This window comes from Entamoeba nuttalli (assembly GCF_000257125.1).
Source record: "Entamoeba nuttalli P19 unplaced genomic scaffold asmbl_3595, whole genome shotgun sequence".
NCBI classification, from domain to species: domain Eukaryota; phylum Evosea; order Mastigamoebida; family Endamoebidae; genus Entamoeba; species Entamoeba nuttalli.
The window spans coordinates 18,503-34,655 of record NW_008576196.1 but is presented as its reverse complement, the minus strand read 5'-3'; the positions used below and the strand labels follow the sequence as shown (position 1 = coordinate 34,655).

Here is a 16,153-nt window from a genome sequence, read left to right as displayed (position 1 = left end):
AAATTTTAAAAGTGGTGTGAAAGGAAAAATTTTGATAAATTGATGAAGTTCCAAAAGAAATTGTTGATGGCTCTATTGTAGTAAAAGGGTAAAAAATGAGAACAAAAATAAACGAATTAACTCAAAAGTAACTATCCCAATTTATTTTTTCTGACAATATAACTTACACCAATGCACAGCACCCACCTTCATTATTTTTATCCCAAGGGTTCGAGTCTTTGAACTCAGGACTGAATGGGTCTACTTTACTTTTTGTAAAGTTAACTAAATCTGAGCACGCTTCACTAACTTTCATTAAGTTCTTTGATCTCTCGAAGTTTTTCATTAGTCGTTCTTTCTCTTGTAATAATCTAGTTAACTGTTGTTGGGACATAAGTTCCCTATTTTTTTAAATTTTTAGTTCTTCATTCTTATTTTTATATTTTCTTTTCTATAAAAATAGTTGAATATTTTTTGATTTTTTTATCACTTCTTTTCCATTTTAATTTTTAAAAACCGATAAGAAAATATTTTCTTTTTTTTAGTTCCTCCAATTTGTGAGAATGAACGAAGAAGATAGAGTCTCAATAATATGTAGTTATTATGTTGAATTTCAGGTTAGTTCTGTCAATTATAAAACAACTTTTGCCTCTGGTCAGGTCAATGATGTAAAAGAGTATATGCAATTTGTTTACCCAGAGTTAAATAAATTAAACTATGAAGGAATTAGTGGTATTCCTGCCAAAGTATTTTCATGTATTCGAACTACTCTTGAACATGAATATGAGTATTGTTATTATTTAAGATATACAACAACTACTCCTAAAGTTATTATTATTGTTACAAAGGAATATAATACTTTTTTCTTAGATTTGTTGAGGGCAATGTTAAATACAAAAGAATTTTTAAATCCTCCATTAATTCTTCAGCGATGTATGACATTAACAAACAGAGAACTTAAAAAATCATTTATTACATTAGGTAACTTCCAAGTAACTAACAAACAACCAAATTATATTATTGAAACAATTAAAGCATTTGGAGTTAATACCTTCGTTGATATTGTGTTTAAGATGCTTCTTGAAGAACGATTTATTTTTCACAGCTGTACTCCAGAAACTATTCACCCAACTATTCAAGCCTTTCTTAGTGTTCTCCAACCTTTTGTATGGCAACATATTTTAATTCCAATATTACCTCTTTTTCTTTCATCCTATTTAAGTTCAATACTTCCATGTATAATTGGATGTACACGCGGTACTTATGCTAATTTTATGATGGAATTTGGTGAAGATGATGATGTACATGTTATAGATATTGATAAACACCAAGAGGTTTCACGATGTATTCGAGAGAATTATTTAGTTAATACACCAATGGGAATTTTTATGGCAAGACTAGATTTTATTATTGCTAATGAACAAGAGTTTAATGATGAAGATGTAGTTAAATTGTTTAAACAATTGTATAAGTTAATGTTGGAGAGACATAGTCATTTTTTCAAAAAGAGTGAATCTAAGTTTGAGTTTGCCCAAGAAATGTTTTTATCAAGTACCTCTTCTTTTAAGGAATTCTTGAAACACTTTAGTCAATCTCAAATGTTCTTTCAATTTATAGAAGAAGAAACAAACAGATTAAATCATAATCTTCCAATATCACCAATAATAAATGAAACATTCACTGTTAGATATAGAAAGCTACAAGACATTAGTTCAATACAAAGAAGGTGTGGGAGATGTCTTGAGGAGATAGTTAAAGAAGACCCTGTTTTTCAATATCAAGACAATTCAGTCCATCACAGACAATGTGCAAGATGTATTATTTGTAATAAATTCAGTGATAGAAAGAAATGTTTATTATGTGGAGGTATTAATGAACCAATAACTAAACAAGATATTAGTCTTGCATATAAACATGCTCTACAAAAACAATATGATAAACAAAAGAAAATCAGCGAATCTTTTATTACAAACGAACCAATAGATGAAAATGATTTGAAATATGAATTTGTTGAAACTTTCCAACGTTCAATGAAAAATTCAATTAAGAAATTGATTGTGCTCAGTCCAAATGAACGAACAAAAGAACAAAAGAAAGTAGCTTCAACACCACAAGAAACACCTAAACATGGAGAGGTATTTAATTGTTCTACTGATTCACCTATATACATATCTAATGAACAACTAAAACCACAACCCTCAACACCTCAGTCATCTTCTGTAGCACGAACATCACATAATTATCATCCATTACCACCAACTCCTCCAAAACCAACTCCAAAACAACAAAACTATCCAATACCACCACCTCAAGATGAGATTGTTTTTTCTAAACCACCAACTCTTCCTCCAAGAAGAAGTGCTTCAACAACCCAAACAATACCAACAGTCCCTACAAGAACATACCCAACAAATAATAACAATAAACAATTGGAACAACAAACTAAACGAACAAGTGGACATACCAACTCATCTCCTAACCTAACACCTACTAGAATTAGTGAAAGAACTGAATCAATAAATAAAAGGCCATTACCACCTGTACCAAATAAAAGAACCAATTTCAAAATTAATTATAATTAATTCTAATTGTTTTTTATTTATTTCAGAATTGGTTAATTGAAAAAGAAGTATAAAATTTTAATTATTCATTACTTACCAAATAAAAGGAATCAAGCGATAACGAATAGGGAAGTTCTTAAAAGTCTTTTTATAAGCATTATGTTGATGTTGTGATAACATAATCATAGCCACCCAATTTAAAATACATAAAATAATTGATGTTTTTGTAAATGAAGTACAAAACATAAAGGAAGTAAAGAAGAGTCCCTCAAATAAATTGTTAGGGCAAGAAATAAAAGAATATAATGCCTTAGATGGGAAATAAACTAATTCACCAAAAGCATTATAACCTTTTGAGAGGTAAGTGTGATGGTAATACAGTCCCATTGTACAACTCAGACAATTAATTGCTCCAATAATTGTGCAGAGAGTACTTGTTTCATTTTTTCTGTAACAAAGTTCAAGTGAGAGCATTGCACAAATCAATACACCAGTAATTGCAGTGAACATTGCTCTAGTAAGTCCAACAGTAGGTTTAGCTGGATAATCAAGGAATAATGAAAATAAGGATTTAAAGACTAAATAAACAATCAAAATAATACATGATATCATGGCAGTAGATTCTGTAGTTTCTTCTAATGAAGGTAATGATGGATGTGTTGAAAAATAAACTAATAATATAGCACAAATACTATAGATTGCATTTGAAGGAAATAATAATGATGAATGAAGTTGTGGTGGTAAAATAGTAACTTCAATTTTGCAATGATCAGTTACCTTATAACTATTTAATGTATGACTATTACAGTCTAATACAATGCCATTGCATTTTAATTCTAATCTATCAATTGAAATATTGATAAGGTTGTCAATTTCGTTCTTTAAATTAGCAACAATTTCTGTTTCTTCAACAGTAATAGGGTATTCTTTATTTTGATAATTGATAGTCAAGTGCATGTCTTATTGAAATATGAGTTCCAATAACTCAGTTCAAAGAAAAGGTTGAAAGAAAGAAAAAAAAAATTGATTTGATGTGCTTTTCACTACCTTTAACTTCCTTCTTTTTTAACTTCAAATAAAAATATAATTATGTTATACATAACAATAAATTAATTTTCAATTTCCATTAAATTTTGGTTCTTCCATTGTTGACGACAAACTGGGCAATTAGTATTTTTTTCAAGCCAAGTGTCAATACAGTGTTTGTGAAATGTATGACCACATTCTCCTACTACTGGTGGACATTGTTCTCCAGGAAAAATGCAACATGGGCAACAATAGTCAAGAGTAGATTGACAAAAACAACATGTGTCTTCAAGTAAATCCCAAGACCATGATGATATTTCATTCCATTCAATTATTTCAACAGTCATATAAAAAATATTTAATTAATTAGTTTTTTTAAAACTTTTTGATGAAAAACTTGAATAACTAAAAAGAAATTTTATTATTTAACAAAGACTTTATTATACAAAGAATTGTTACACCATTATTATAAATAATACAAAAAGAGTTATTTTATTAATCAGAATGAAGATGATATTGTTATAGAATCAAATATAAGTTATATTTAATTATAAACAATTTTATAATAATGAATATAAAGATTTTTTTTTATAAAACTAATTTTAATAATTCTTTTTATTTAATTAATTAATAAAAAAACTATTTTTTTTGAAAAAAATTAATTAGTAATTTTAAATAAAAAAAAAACTTTCATTAAATCCATAATATTCTCTTTTAAATAATATTGAATAGTTTAAAATAATTAAAGAATGTTTTAAGTAAATAAACTATTTACTTTTTATTTAAAATAATTGATATAGTTTTTTGAGTATATAATTGAATTATTTTGTTTTTAAAACACGTTATATTTTATAATAATAAATTTCAAAATTTTAAAATATCTTTATAAACTTCAATAATAAGAAATATAAAAATTTACGGTGTTTTTGTAAAAAATGATAAAAGTTATAAAAAAGAATAAATAGTTTAATTTGCTTTCATTATTTAGTTATTAATATTAAAAAAAATAACTTTTTTTTTATTTCACAATTAAATAAACCTAAATATTAGTTACCCGATATAAAAATTCCAAAAATAATACAAAACAAAAATTTAATTGTTTCAATTTAATTATTGAAAACTAAAAATAGTTTATTTAAAAATAACAAAATATTATAAATTATTATAAAATATAGTAAATTGACTTTATATCTTAAAAAGGAAATGCCACATGAAGCCTTGTCAGCAAAAAGGTGGAGGGATATTTGAGTGCAAAAAAAAATTAAAATACATAATGACTTACGGTTTCCCAAAGACATCTTTCTTTATTGGTTTATTATTAATTGGGTTACTTGTTTTACAAACTTATTTACCACATGCACCACAAATACCAAGTTATGAAGTAACTTATGCTTCATTTAAAGACAAAGTAAATTCAACATTCTGTACTGCAAATTATCCATCTACTATTCAAAAGGTAGTAACACAATTACCTAAATTTAATGCTGAAATATTACTTATTGTTTTAGCTTTGTCAATTGCTTTAGTTTGGTTATTTAATTTGATTCCACAAAATGGATTTTTCTCATGGACTTTAATCCATTTATTGACACTTTTCTTAACAGTAATTGGTGCTGTAGCACTTTATTTATTCTGTTTAACTCCATCAGTTACTTGTAACAAATTCAAAACAGTAGTATTAAACTTTGAAAAATACAGTATTTTTGAATTTATTACTGGTATTACTGGTAATAATAATATTATCCCTTCTATTTTCTCATTTGTTCCTTCACATATTTTTGATAAATTTACTATTTTCAAAGGTATCTTTATTAATTATATTAATAAGCTTGGTGTTACTACTCCAATTTTCGTTGTTGTTATTGCTTTCTATTTAATTAACAAAAAAACTAGATTAGTTACTAGATTTGAATTATCTTCATTTATTATTTTAATTATCTCTGGTATTTCTGGTATTGAATATTATAAAATGACATCTGATTATATCTTTACTGGTGTATTTGTTCTTGGAGCTATTGTATTAGGTATTATTTTTGTTAACTTATTATTAACTTTCTATTATATTCTTTATTCACCAGTATATATTTTCGGTTGTTACTTGTTAAGTTATAGATTACTTAGCCTTTGTCTTATTTTCTCAGTCCCATTTGAATTAGAAATTGCTTGTGGATTCTTTATTTTCTTATTCAGTAATATTTTCATTTGGACTTATGACAGAAGTTATTTGACTGCTATCTTGTTACTTATCGACGGTTTGAATAAACTTTATCTTCTTCCATATGAAGCTTCAGTAATCTTTGTCTTCCTTTTTTACATTTTCACATGTGACTGCTGCAAGTGCAAGAAAACTTGTAAGGAAGCTGCTAAACCAAAAACTGACTAATTAAATTATTCAATTTAATTATTGTTTATTATATCTTTGAAAATTTAATAAAAGAATAATCTGTTTTAGTATATTTTTCTTAAAATGAATGACTACAATCCTTATCAAATCATCATTATTGGATTCTGATAGAATATAGTTAAATTATATCATCCCCCATTTATATTCTTTTATTTAACTTATAAAACTACACTCAATTTTATTTATAATTTATTATTATGAAAAAAAAAGAAATGATATGACAAAACTATAATAATTATTCAAAAACGAAAAAAATTGATTAAAGAAAAATTCAAATAGACACAATAAGAGAATACTTATGTTCTTTCACCTCTAATTCTTCTAGCAAGTTGCATATCCTTTGGCATAATGGTAATTCTCTTAGCGTGAATAGCACACAAGTTGGTATCTTCAAAAAGTCCAACAAGATAGGCTTCAGCAGCTTCTTGAAGAGCAGAAATTGCAGCTGATTGGAATCTTAAATCACTCTTTGAGACTTGAGCAATTTCTCTTACAAGAGCTTGGAATGGTGCTTTTCTTAATAAAAGCTCAGTAGATCTTTGTAAGACTTTAATTTCAGTAAGAGCAACTGCACCTGGATGTGCTCTTTTCTTCTTAGTACTATCCTTTGATAACATCTTTTTAGCAGCTTTGAATGCTACATTTTTCACAGCCTTAGCTGATTTATTGCTTGGTCGTTCAATATGTCCTTTAGTTCTGGCCATTGTGTTAGTAAACACAGTATTGATATATTCAGTTCATTTCTATCTTTAAATATTCTTTTCTTCCTCAATTTTTAGGGTTTCTTTTTTTCGAAGACTTTTGTAAATTTTTCTCTTTTCTTAATCTTTTTCTCTTTTTTTATTTCTAGTTTTATACTTGTTTCTTATAGTTTTTATTGTTATTCTATTTTTAATATTTAGGGTTTCTTTAGGTTTTCTATATTATATAAAAGAGAAAAAGTCATTATAATAACACAATAATTTATAGTTCTTTTTATAACAAATAATCGTTTTTTCTTCAAAATACTTAGTACTAAAAAATTTATAAATACCAAAAAAATTGAGAAGTTTTATTATTAAATATTTTTAAGTAAATAGTTATTAGTACAGTTTTTCATGTAAAAAAAAGAATTGAGTCGTTCTGAAATAGAAATTAATTTCTTTGAATTTTTATTAAATTTTCATGTTGAAATTAAAAGAAGTTAAGTCTTAACTCTCAATAATAAATAATTTATAAAATAATATTATTCATTAAAAAATATTTATTAGCAGAATAATATTTTTAAATTAGTATAAAATAGTTTTAATGATAATCTATTCTCCTAAACAATTTATTTTAAAAAACACAAATCTAAACAATGAATCAATAATTTTTATTTAGAAAATTGAAATTAAATTTATAAATTTAATTGAAAGTTGTAAGTTCAAAAGTCTCTAAATTTGATAAAGAGATTACATAAAATGTTAGACGTTACATTTCAATAAATACCATTAATAAGAAAATAATCTGGTACAATAAAAATAAAAGATATGGAAAATATGATAAGAATACTTTGAAAATGTTAATATTAAAATAATTATTTAGTTAAATTAAATTAATAAATTAATAAATTAATTTCTTAAAACATTAAAAACAAAAATTGATATAATAAAAAGAGATATGAAATGGTTATATTTTAAAAAAGAAGTTACAAGAAACAACAAAATAACCAAGAGTGTTTAATAATAAATTAGATGGTGTTTCTCTTAATATTGAAAATGAAAAAAGAAATACAAAAAGGGGTTAATAAAAATTATAATAAAATTTAAAAAGAAAATGGAGAACTAAAAAGAAAACAAAAATGAGTGAAAGACACGAACATTCATATAGAAATAAAAATCAAAAAGTGAGGGAAGATATCGTAGAGAGGAAGTCGAGAATACTTTTTGTTCGTAATATTTGTTTTAATACTAATGAAGAGAGTATTAAAAAATTATTTGAGAAATACGGAGAAATTAAAAAAGTGTTCTGTCAAATTGAGAATAGAGGAATTGCCTTCATTACTTTTGTTTGTTTTTCCAGGGTTCATTGTTGTTTTTAGTTTGAGTCATAACATAACTATTTTATAATAATATTTTAGTATGATATTCGTGATGCAATAAAAGCTCATGAAGAATTAAATAAAAAAGAAATTGGTGGAAGACCTATCAAAATTCATTACTCATTACCTAAAGATAATGAAATTAATAAAATAGATAGCCTTGAGAATCATGTTTGTTTTCTTTCTTTATTACCCTGTTATTAATACATAATTTTGTTTAAAATAATTGAATAAATAATGGTTAGGCAAATTTATATGTCATTCTTCGTGGTTTTCAAAAAATCCCTACCAACGATGAAATCTTTCACTATTTCGAAAAATTTGGTGAAGTTTCTGAAGTTAGAGACTCAGCTGATAAAATTACTATTAAATTTATTGAATACTATGACTCAAGAGCTGCTGTTAAAGCACTTGAATCTTCTAATAATGCTCATTGGAATGAAGGAACTATAGAAGTAAAATACGCATCATTTTCTAAGTTTGTTTAAACGTATTCTTCTATAGAAAATAAACAATAAGTCTTATACATTAGAAAAGATCTTGAACGTATTGTAGAAACAAAAAATCAATTAAAAAAATTAAAACATGACCATTTAGCAAAGGATAGAATTAAAAACTACCCAAAACATAAGTTGCCTAGTTCTTCTTCAAAAACAATACCACCTTATTCTATTTATCCTTCTTTATACCAACCTCCGTATACATCTACATATCCTTCTCAATATCAACCTCCTTATGTTAGTTATCAATACCCACCTCAATATTATCCACTTTCTATTCAAATTCAACCACCAAACAACAACTCTTCTCCTTCAGTTCCTCAAATTTATCATTCAACTCATCCTTATTATCAACAACAAAGTCCAACCACACCAAAGGCATTACCTGAATACTCAAATTCACAAAAACAACCATTTGTACAAGATCCACTTCAAAAACTATCACCACCACAAAATCTTCAAACAACTTCTAATTCATCTGATGACAGAAAACAGAATGAGTCAAATCCTCAACCAACATATAACCCTTATTTTTCTTCACGACAAGTTCAAACAACATCTGAACAATCGTGGAAATCAGACACAAACCCATATAAATGAATATTTTTTAAAAAAATTTATTGTTTTTACTTATAGTATTAAATAAATTAAAAAAAAGAAAAAATTAATTTATCCAAAACATTTGCAATTAATTTTTCTTGTTAATTGGCATTCCAATTGATTCAAGCATTTTGAGAGTAACTGGATCAGCAGTGATCTTGTCAATATTAACTTCAGACTTTTCTGGGACATAATTATCTCTTCTTTCTCTTTCTTCCTCTTGAAGTTTGAAAGAAATTCCTCTTACTGGTCCTTTTTGAATTCTTCTCATCAAATGAGTAATAAATCCAGCAATTTTATTTCTTAATCTTTTGGTTTCAACAACAGCAACTTCATCAACAACACGCTTATTAGTATGGAAATCAAGAGTTAAGAGTGGATAATACTTTTCAATAATATTTCTAGCAGCTCTTTTAACTGTCTTAGTTCTGACTCCTCCCATTACTTGTAAATCAGTTGAATTATGAAGTTCAACAGTAAAATTAAAAACCTTTTTCAGGGTTTTAATTGTAATAGTTTTGTTTTAATAGATTTTTATAATAAGAATAGTGTTATAGAAATATTAATGAGATCTTTGAAAAGAAGAACCATCAACCGAAAATTTTAAGTTCACATCTTGTATTGTATCAATTGTTCAAAAGATGCCAAATGGAGTCATTATTGATGAATTAGGAAGTATTTGGAAAATTACTTTATGTGTTGTTTGGATTATTTGTTTAATTATTGGTATATTCTTTTCTTTTGGCCAAATACTTGAAATTGGAATTATATCCAATTCAACGACATTCAATGTTGGTTCTTCGTTTAATGGAGATGATACTGTTGCTTTTGTTTCTTTTATTGGTAATGAAAAAAAGATAGAAGGAATTGTTGATTCATTCAATGGTATGAATATTGTTAATAAAATAAAAGAAGATAAGACTGATGAAATTGAAAATGAATTGAATTCTATTGGATTAAAGTCATCTCTTGTTTCTTTAGAAGAAGATGAAATTAGTTCTTCATTAAGTGAAGGAGATACATATTATTTCTTTGATGTAGAATTTTTAATAAAAACATACAACCAGTTTCAAGCAACAACTTGTAAGCCATACGTCAAAACTGATTTAAACCATCAATCAGTGGATAAAATAACAATTAGTGGAAATGCTACTTTTTGGTGGCTAGATCATCCTGAGTTAAATTCTCTTGATAACATTAATAAACCAGTCAAATTTGAAACACAATGTTCATTCACTGTTTGTTTTTATTAAATTAAATTAGTACCTATGTTAAAATATTTAATCAAATAGGGAGGAGAGTGTAATAGATTTAGTTTTATTTATTTAAGAAATGTCTTCAATTCTTCATATACTTTTATTTTCTTCTTTAAAGTTGGGTTGTATAATACTTTAGTGATGGATTCTAAAAGAGGAATTCCAGGATATTCACTATTCAAAATATCATTTGTCACTTTCCTAGTAATTTTATCAGTTATAGCAACTATACTTTATTCTATTTTATATCTCTTTATGAAATTATATAAAAATGATGAAGACCATTTTTATATTAATAGTTTTATTATGATTATCTTATTAAATTTTTATAACAATCCATTCAATATTCTTCGATTCTTCTTTAATGCTGATTGGATATCATGTATTGATACTTGTATATATACTATATATCAAATTGTTTTAATTTCATTTATCTTTTTACATATCGACCATTCGAGAAATGTTTGTTGTTAAATTATTATTTTATAAAAAGTCTATGTGTTATTTATAAATTAGCAAGCACTAGGAAAGAAGAATAGTGTTTTAATATGGATATTAAGAGCAACAGGACTTCTTGCATATTTTGTATTTTTCTTATTGTATTTCATTTTATATTATCTTCCATCAAATAAATCACCATTTTCTGTGGTTGATGATTCGATGTCAATTGGTCTTATGTTTGGTGCGTTATCAACTTTTATTTGTTTCTTATTATATGGATGGACATTGATTTATATGTTGTTTACTTATTCTGAAATACGATCCCCTCTGTATAAAAACAGAATTTTTTGGTTTAGTATCTTTACTAGTGTAGTTTTAATAGTTACTCTTCTTCACTTAATTTTTGGTCAAGACATGAATTATTTACCTCGTTTGTTATTCTCATAAAATCTTTTTTTGTTGTTAAATGAGTAATGATTAATTGTTGTTTATAGCTATTTCTATGATTTGTAGACAGTTATTGTGTAATTTGTATGTTTACACATTAACATTTATCTTCTTCCCAAAAGAAATTTCTAATGATGACGAATATGGTATAACTGCTTATACACAATTTTAATTTTATTTCTCAACAATTCATTATCTTCTTTTTCTAAAAAATTAGTTTACATAAAATCCCAAATATTTATTTTACAGTCAGAACCTAAAGAAGCATATAATGGATCTTCATGTGATGAAAATCCTGCAGTACTTAGCAACCTACCTTCATGTCCATCAAATCTATTTAACACATTCATTTGATAATCTAGTTGTATAAATCCATTTGAAGGATATCCAAGAGCAACAAGTATATATTCTTGTTTTTCCTTATAATCAATAGATACTACTTGTGCATTAGTTTCAACATAACTTCTTTCATTTGTAAGATAATTCCATCTTTCAATTGTCCTATCACGTATCCCTCCCCCAGACAATATTACATTATTTCTATTAATTTCAAAACATAGAGCTTTAACAGCTGATTTGTGGAAATAATCAATGTTAGTTGGAGTGTTATTGAAACGTATATCATATACATATACAATATGATTACTTGTTCCAATACAAATAGTATTATCATTTATTACCAATCCACAGATTTCTCCTTCAAATAATGTTGATGATGTAGGTTTATCAAACGATATTCTTCTGTCAATAAAATTAAGTTTCTTGTCTTTACTTCCAGTTACAATTATATTTTCTCTACAAATGATTCTTCCTATTCTATCATTATGGATTTTTGCTTTATTGGAAACTACATTTTCTTCTAAGTCAATTTGGTATAAAGTCCCATCACAATCACCAAGAATAACTGTTTTTTTTCCTTCTTTCTTTACACAACTCACTGAGTATAATTCATAGGTAGGAATTAATTGACAACTCTCATTGGTTATAACATTAACAGCAAACACAGAATTGCTTAGCCCAACAATCAATGAATTTTCAATCCAGTCAATACAATTAAAATAGAATTGATTAACAACTCCTTCAACATATATTTCTTTGTATAATGAATTAGTGGTTATGTGTTTTTTTGTTTGTTGACTTTTTAAACTTAGTCCAACCCAATCTCCAATATCTCTTCCAATAAAGTCATCACCAATCAATGGACTAATGGAGAGTTTTGACTTTGTTGATTTGTATTTGTAAAGTTCATTTGGGATTTGTTCATTTTCACAAAACCTTTGAAGGGAGTATTGAAATTTATTTATAGGATAAATTTGAATTAATTTATCCAAGTGATGAAAATCACTTTTCATTAATTTATTTTATGCAACAATTCTTTTATATTTGAAAAGCTATTCGTTAATTTTAAGAAGATTTTTAAATCTTTCTTTTCAAACAACAAAAAAAAATAAAAATGAAAGGTAAAAACGAAATTAGAAATTATTTTTCAGGATGTTTTGAAAGGAGACAAGATTGTTGAAATTTTTATATTTTGTGATTTTTCTCAATATAAGATGGAGTTTCTGATATTTCACAAGTTATTAATGAGTTGAGTATTTTAAATTTGTCTTTTTCTGATTGAAGGTTTTGATTTGATAAATGATACAGTGAATGGTCAGTTGATGGATTATTTTTGATTGTTTCTATTTGCCATCCTGACATGCGTTGGTAATATAACTTTATTTATTGATTCAGAATAAGGTGTATATGTTTTGGTGGTGGAATTGGTGAAGAAGTCCAGATAGTAGAAATAAAAGAATTGTTTTCAGAAATTTTCTTGTTAGTCTTGTGATTAAAAATAAAAGCAAAACGATCATTATTATTAAACTTATATGAAGATACAATTTTGTCAATTGTTTTTTAACTAAGGATATTACAAGAAATATATGTAATACAGTCTTGAATAAATAAATGAAGAGAAAAAGTTGGCATTGCATATGACAATGAATTTCCATTTAAATAAACATCAGAAATTAAAGTTGTATTTATTTTTGATATTATTCTAAAAGTGTTTCATGAGACTGGAGTGATAATAATTATATTCTTACTTAAAATATCTGGAGAATAAGAGTGTGTGCAATTCCAAATTATTTGAAGGTCATATTCTTTTTGTTTTATTGTTTTAAATAATTTAAGACAGTCACAAATTAAGTTTGCTTCGTTTATTTGAACTAATATCAATTTATCTATGTCAGTTTGAATAACTGAGGTTTCTTTTTCATTATACTTTCCTAAGTGTTGAAAGAGATGAAAAGTTGCCCAATTTTATCATGTGGTGGAAAGTCAATAAAAACTTTTGCGTTAAAGAAAGATTGTTGATTATCTAAGAGAATTAAAGCATTAAGTAATTGTTTATTAACTTCTAATTCAATACCATCTAACTCAATCCCAATAACATATAAATGATAGAGTAAAGCTCAAAGAAATGGAGAAAATACACTCTTATCTTCATTTGGAATAAAATACATTAAGAATGTTTTGAAATGTAATTGATAGGCTCCTTCTAATTGTTCTGGATATTGACCAATTTCTTTTGTTGATGAAGAAACAAAGAGAGGAACTCCTTCAATTCTTTTGTCTCCATCATAGTGAGAATTAACAGTATTTTCTTTTTTTGATATAATTTGTCCTAATGTACTAACATAATCAACAGAACTTTCAAATACAAATTTACCGTCACAATTTCTTTCAATAATAGCACACCGTAATTGTGTTTTATCTGTTTAAGGGATATCATTAAGAGAGTACAATACTCCATTTTTATAAACAACTCTTATATGATCTAATGCTTTATTGTACCAATATTGCATTAATTGACATTCTTTAACAAAATGAATAGAAAGGAAAGTATCATTATTTGCTTCAAATAATTCTTTACTAATGAGACTTGTTGAGACATGTTTGATTTGAGGAATAAGACGTGGAAATAATCAACTTAATTTGGTAAATACATCAAACAATGTTTTCATATATTATTTTTGTAATGATTTTGCACTATTTAAATAGTCATAAAGAGTCTATATCAATAAATAAACAAAAACATCAGGAAGACTTTGTGGTTTACGACATTAAATAAATTTTTCTAATAAAAAGAGAACTAATTGTACTACAGCCAAAGAAAATGTATTTTCACCATGTTTTGGGATATAATGAGTACATTTACATATGGCATGTAAAATGCTGAAGAATAATTACAGTTTTTTTTATAATTAACTTCTTTATCGATATCAATTGAGTACATTCTTTGAATGTCAAATAATAATAACCATGCTAGATGATGAATGGTATTCACAGTATAAGTACCATAATTAATATGGAAATTAGATGTTTCTGGTGTTATTAGAAGAAATGAAATAAAGAATGTTGTAATAAAATTACAAAGACTAGAGATAAGTTTTCCTAACCTACAAGATCAGTATTTATAATTTCTCTGAAAAGTGTAGATAATAATGTGTATATTTGATCTTCTGAACTAATCATATTTTTTAATTCCATTGTATAATAAACATTATAATGAACTAATGAATTATTTAATGTTTTAATAAAACCACGGAAAACCCAAGCATTTACATAACCTTTTATTCTTTTATCACTTAATGAAGTATTTAATATATTATCAATTGAACTATAGATTAGTTTAAGAGATAAAGTTAAACCACTTAATGGATAATTTAATGTTGCTTGAAGATTATCTAAACATGATTTATTTACAAAGAAGTTTAAAGATGAAAGTGATTTTTGAATAATACTAATTAATAAAGAAATATATTCAGGATTGTTTTGAGTTAGTGACAATGTTTCTGAAAAGAATGATAATATATTTCCTATAGAAACACAAATAGCTTCTTAATAAATGTCATGGTCACATGAAAATAGTGGTGATGAAGCTACTTTTCCATATAAGTATAATATCATATTCAACAGATGGTAATGATGTTGAATTAGCGTTACAACTAATTCTACTTGAAAGATCATGCATTAATAAACTAATACCTCCTTGAAAAGTTAATGCATTTTCTGAGGTTAATGTATTACAGTCAATTCTACTTAACCTATAAATAAAGCCAAATTGACTGTAGTGTTGATTGGCTCATTTCAATAATTCTTTCTTCACCATTATTTTTAATAAAATGAATTGTAGAAACTTCTTGATTTTCTATAAGACTTTGCATATAACTTTCTTGTTGACATAAAGTAGTCGCAGTACATTGTTGAAATACATCAGTGTCTAATTGCCATTCAATAGAATGGGATTTAAATATATACCATCAATTATTTGAAATACTAGCACTTTTTAATAAACAGAAGTGTAATACGTTAATAAGTCTTTCAAGTAAATAAAAATAATATTTATTTTGTTTGTTTTCGAAATAATTTCTTTTTTTGTTAGAATGAAGTTATTCAAATACAGTAACAAAGATACCATATACACAACTTAATATCCATTCATTATGTTCTTTTCAATATTAACTATCAATTAACTTATAAAATACATCTAATGCTATAAGACAATACTCTGAATGACTTTCAATTTCTTTTTCTTCACTTTTACAATTAAGAAAAGGTAATGTTAATTGACCAAGAATTATCTTTGTACATTTAACATATTCTTCTCATAAATATTTTGGTTTATTAACTTCATTCATATCTAACCATTTTCCATACATTTCAGCAATTCTTATTATTTCTTTTTTAGTCTTACAATAGACAAACATATCTGCTAATGTTGATAATACCCATATCATTTTCCCTTCACAGTCAATACATTATAAGTTATTTGAGGATTTTAATGAGTCTAATGTTGGTGTCATTATTTTTACTTTTTTATCTTCATCAAA

At 25.7% G+C, this 16,153-nt stretch overlaps 10 protein-coding genes across 10 annotated transcripts; 5 read left to right on the top strand and 5 right to left on the bottom strand.

Moving 5' to 3' along the window:
* Nucleotides 1-542: 542 nt before the first annotated feature.
* Nucleotides 543-2,561, top strand: ENU1_074040 (DENN (AEX-3) domain containing protein; the record flags this gene model as incomplete). The annotated part of the gene is made up of 1 exon (XM_008858499.1): nt 543-2,561. The coding sequence occupies one exon, from the start codon at nt 543-545 to the stop codon at nt 2,559-2,561; it is 2,019 nt and encodes a 672-aa protein (XP_008856721.1).
* Nucleotides 2,562-2,633: 72 nt separating this feature from the next.
* Nucleotides 2,634-3,497, bottom strand: ENU1_074030 (hypothetical protein; the record flags this gene model as incomplete). The annotated part of the gene is made up of 1 exon (XM_008858498.1): nt 2,634-3,497. One exon carries the CDS (start codon nt 3,495-3,497, stop codon nt 2,634-2,636), a length of 864 nt encoding a protein of 287 aa, XP_008856720.1.
* Nucleotides 3,498-3,649: 152 nt separating this feature from the next.
* On the bottom strand, nt 3,650-3,913 carry ENU1_074020 (zinc finger domain containing protein; the record flags this gene model as incomplete). The annotated part of the gene is made up of 1 exon (XM_008858497.1): nt 3,650-3,913. The coding sequence occupies one exon, from the start codon at nt 3,911-3,913 to the stop codon at nt 3,650-3,652; it is 264 nt and encodes an 87-aa protein (XP_008856719.1).
* A 926-nt stretch (nt 3,914-4,839) lies between these two features.
* ENU1_074010 (hypothetical protein) lies at nt 4,840-5,949 on the top strand (the record flags this gene model as incomplete). Its single annotated transcript, XM_008858496.1, has 1 exon — nt 4,840-5,949. The coding sequence occupies one exon, from the start codon at nt 4,840-4,842 to the stop codon at nt 5,947-5,949; it is 1,110 nt and encodes a 369-aa protein (XP_008856718.1).
* Nucleotides 5,950-6,266: 317 nt separating this feature from the next.
* On the bottom strand, nt 6,267-6,674 carry ENU1_074000 (histone H3, putative; the record flags this gene model as incomplete). The annotated part of the gene is made up of 1 exon (XM_008858495.1): nt 6,267-6,674. One exon carries the CDS (start codon nt 6,672-6,674, stop codon nt 6,267-6,269), a length of 408 nt encoding a protein of 135 aa, XP_008856717.1.
* A 1,118-nt stretch (nt 6,675-7,792) lies between these two features.
* ENU1_073990 (RNA recognition motif domain containing protein) lies at nt 7,793-9,132 on the top strand (the record flags this gene model as incomplete). Its single annotated transcript, XM_008858494.1, has 4 exons — nt 7,793-7,999; nt 8,072-8,203; nt 8,278-8,510; nt 8,565-9,132. 4 exons carry the CDS (start codon nt 7,793-7,795, stop codon nt 9,130-9,132), a joined length of 1,140 nt encoding a protein of 379 aa, XP_008856716.1.
* Nucleotides 9,133-9,220: 88 nt separating this feature from the next.
* Nucleotides 9,221-9,574, bottom strand: ENU1_073980 (ribosomal S17 protein; the record flags this gene model as incomplete). The annotated part of the gene is made up of 1 exon (XM_008858493.1): nt 9,221-9,574. The coding sequence occupies one exon, from the start codon at nt 9,572-9,574 to the stop codon at nt 9,221-9,223; it is 354 nt and encodes a 117-aa protein (XP_008856715.1).
* Nucleotides 9,575-9,773: 199 nt separating this feature from the next.
* On the top strand, nt 9,774-10,385 carry ENU1_073970 (hypothetical protein; the record flags this gene model as incomplete). The annotated part of the gene is made up of 1 exon (XM_008858492.1): nt 9,774-10,385. The coding sequence occupies one exon, from the start codon at nt 9,774-9,776 to the stop codon at nt 10,383-10,385; it is 612 nt and encodes a 203-aa protein (XP_008856714.1).
* Nucleotides 10,386-10,529: 144 nt separating this feature from the next.
* On the top strand, nt 10,530-10,862 carry ENU1_073960 (hypothetical protein; the record flags this gene model as incomplete). Its single annotated transcript, XM_008858491.1, has 1 exon — nt 10,530-10,862. One exon carries the CDS (start codon nt 10,530-10,532, stop codon nt 10,860-10,862), a length of 333 nt encoding a protein of 110 aa, XP_008856713.1.
* Nucleotides 10,863-11,494: 632 nt separating this feature from the next.
* ENU1_073950 (hypothetical protein) lies at nt 11,495-12,628 on the bottom strand (the record flags this gene model as incomplete). The annotated part of the gene is made up of 1 exon (XM_008858490.1): nt 11,495-12,628. One exon carries the CDS (start codon nt 12,626-12,628, stop codon nt 11,495-11,497), a length of 1,134 nt encoding a protein of 377 aa, XP_008856712.1.
* Between the last annotated feature and the right edge of the window lie 3,525 nt (nt 12,629-16,153).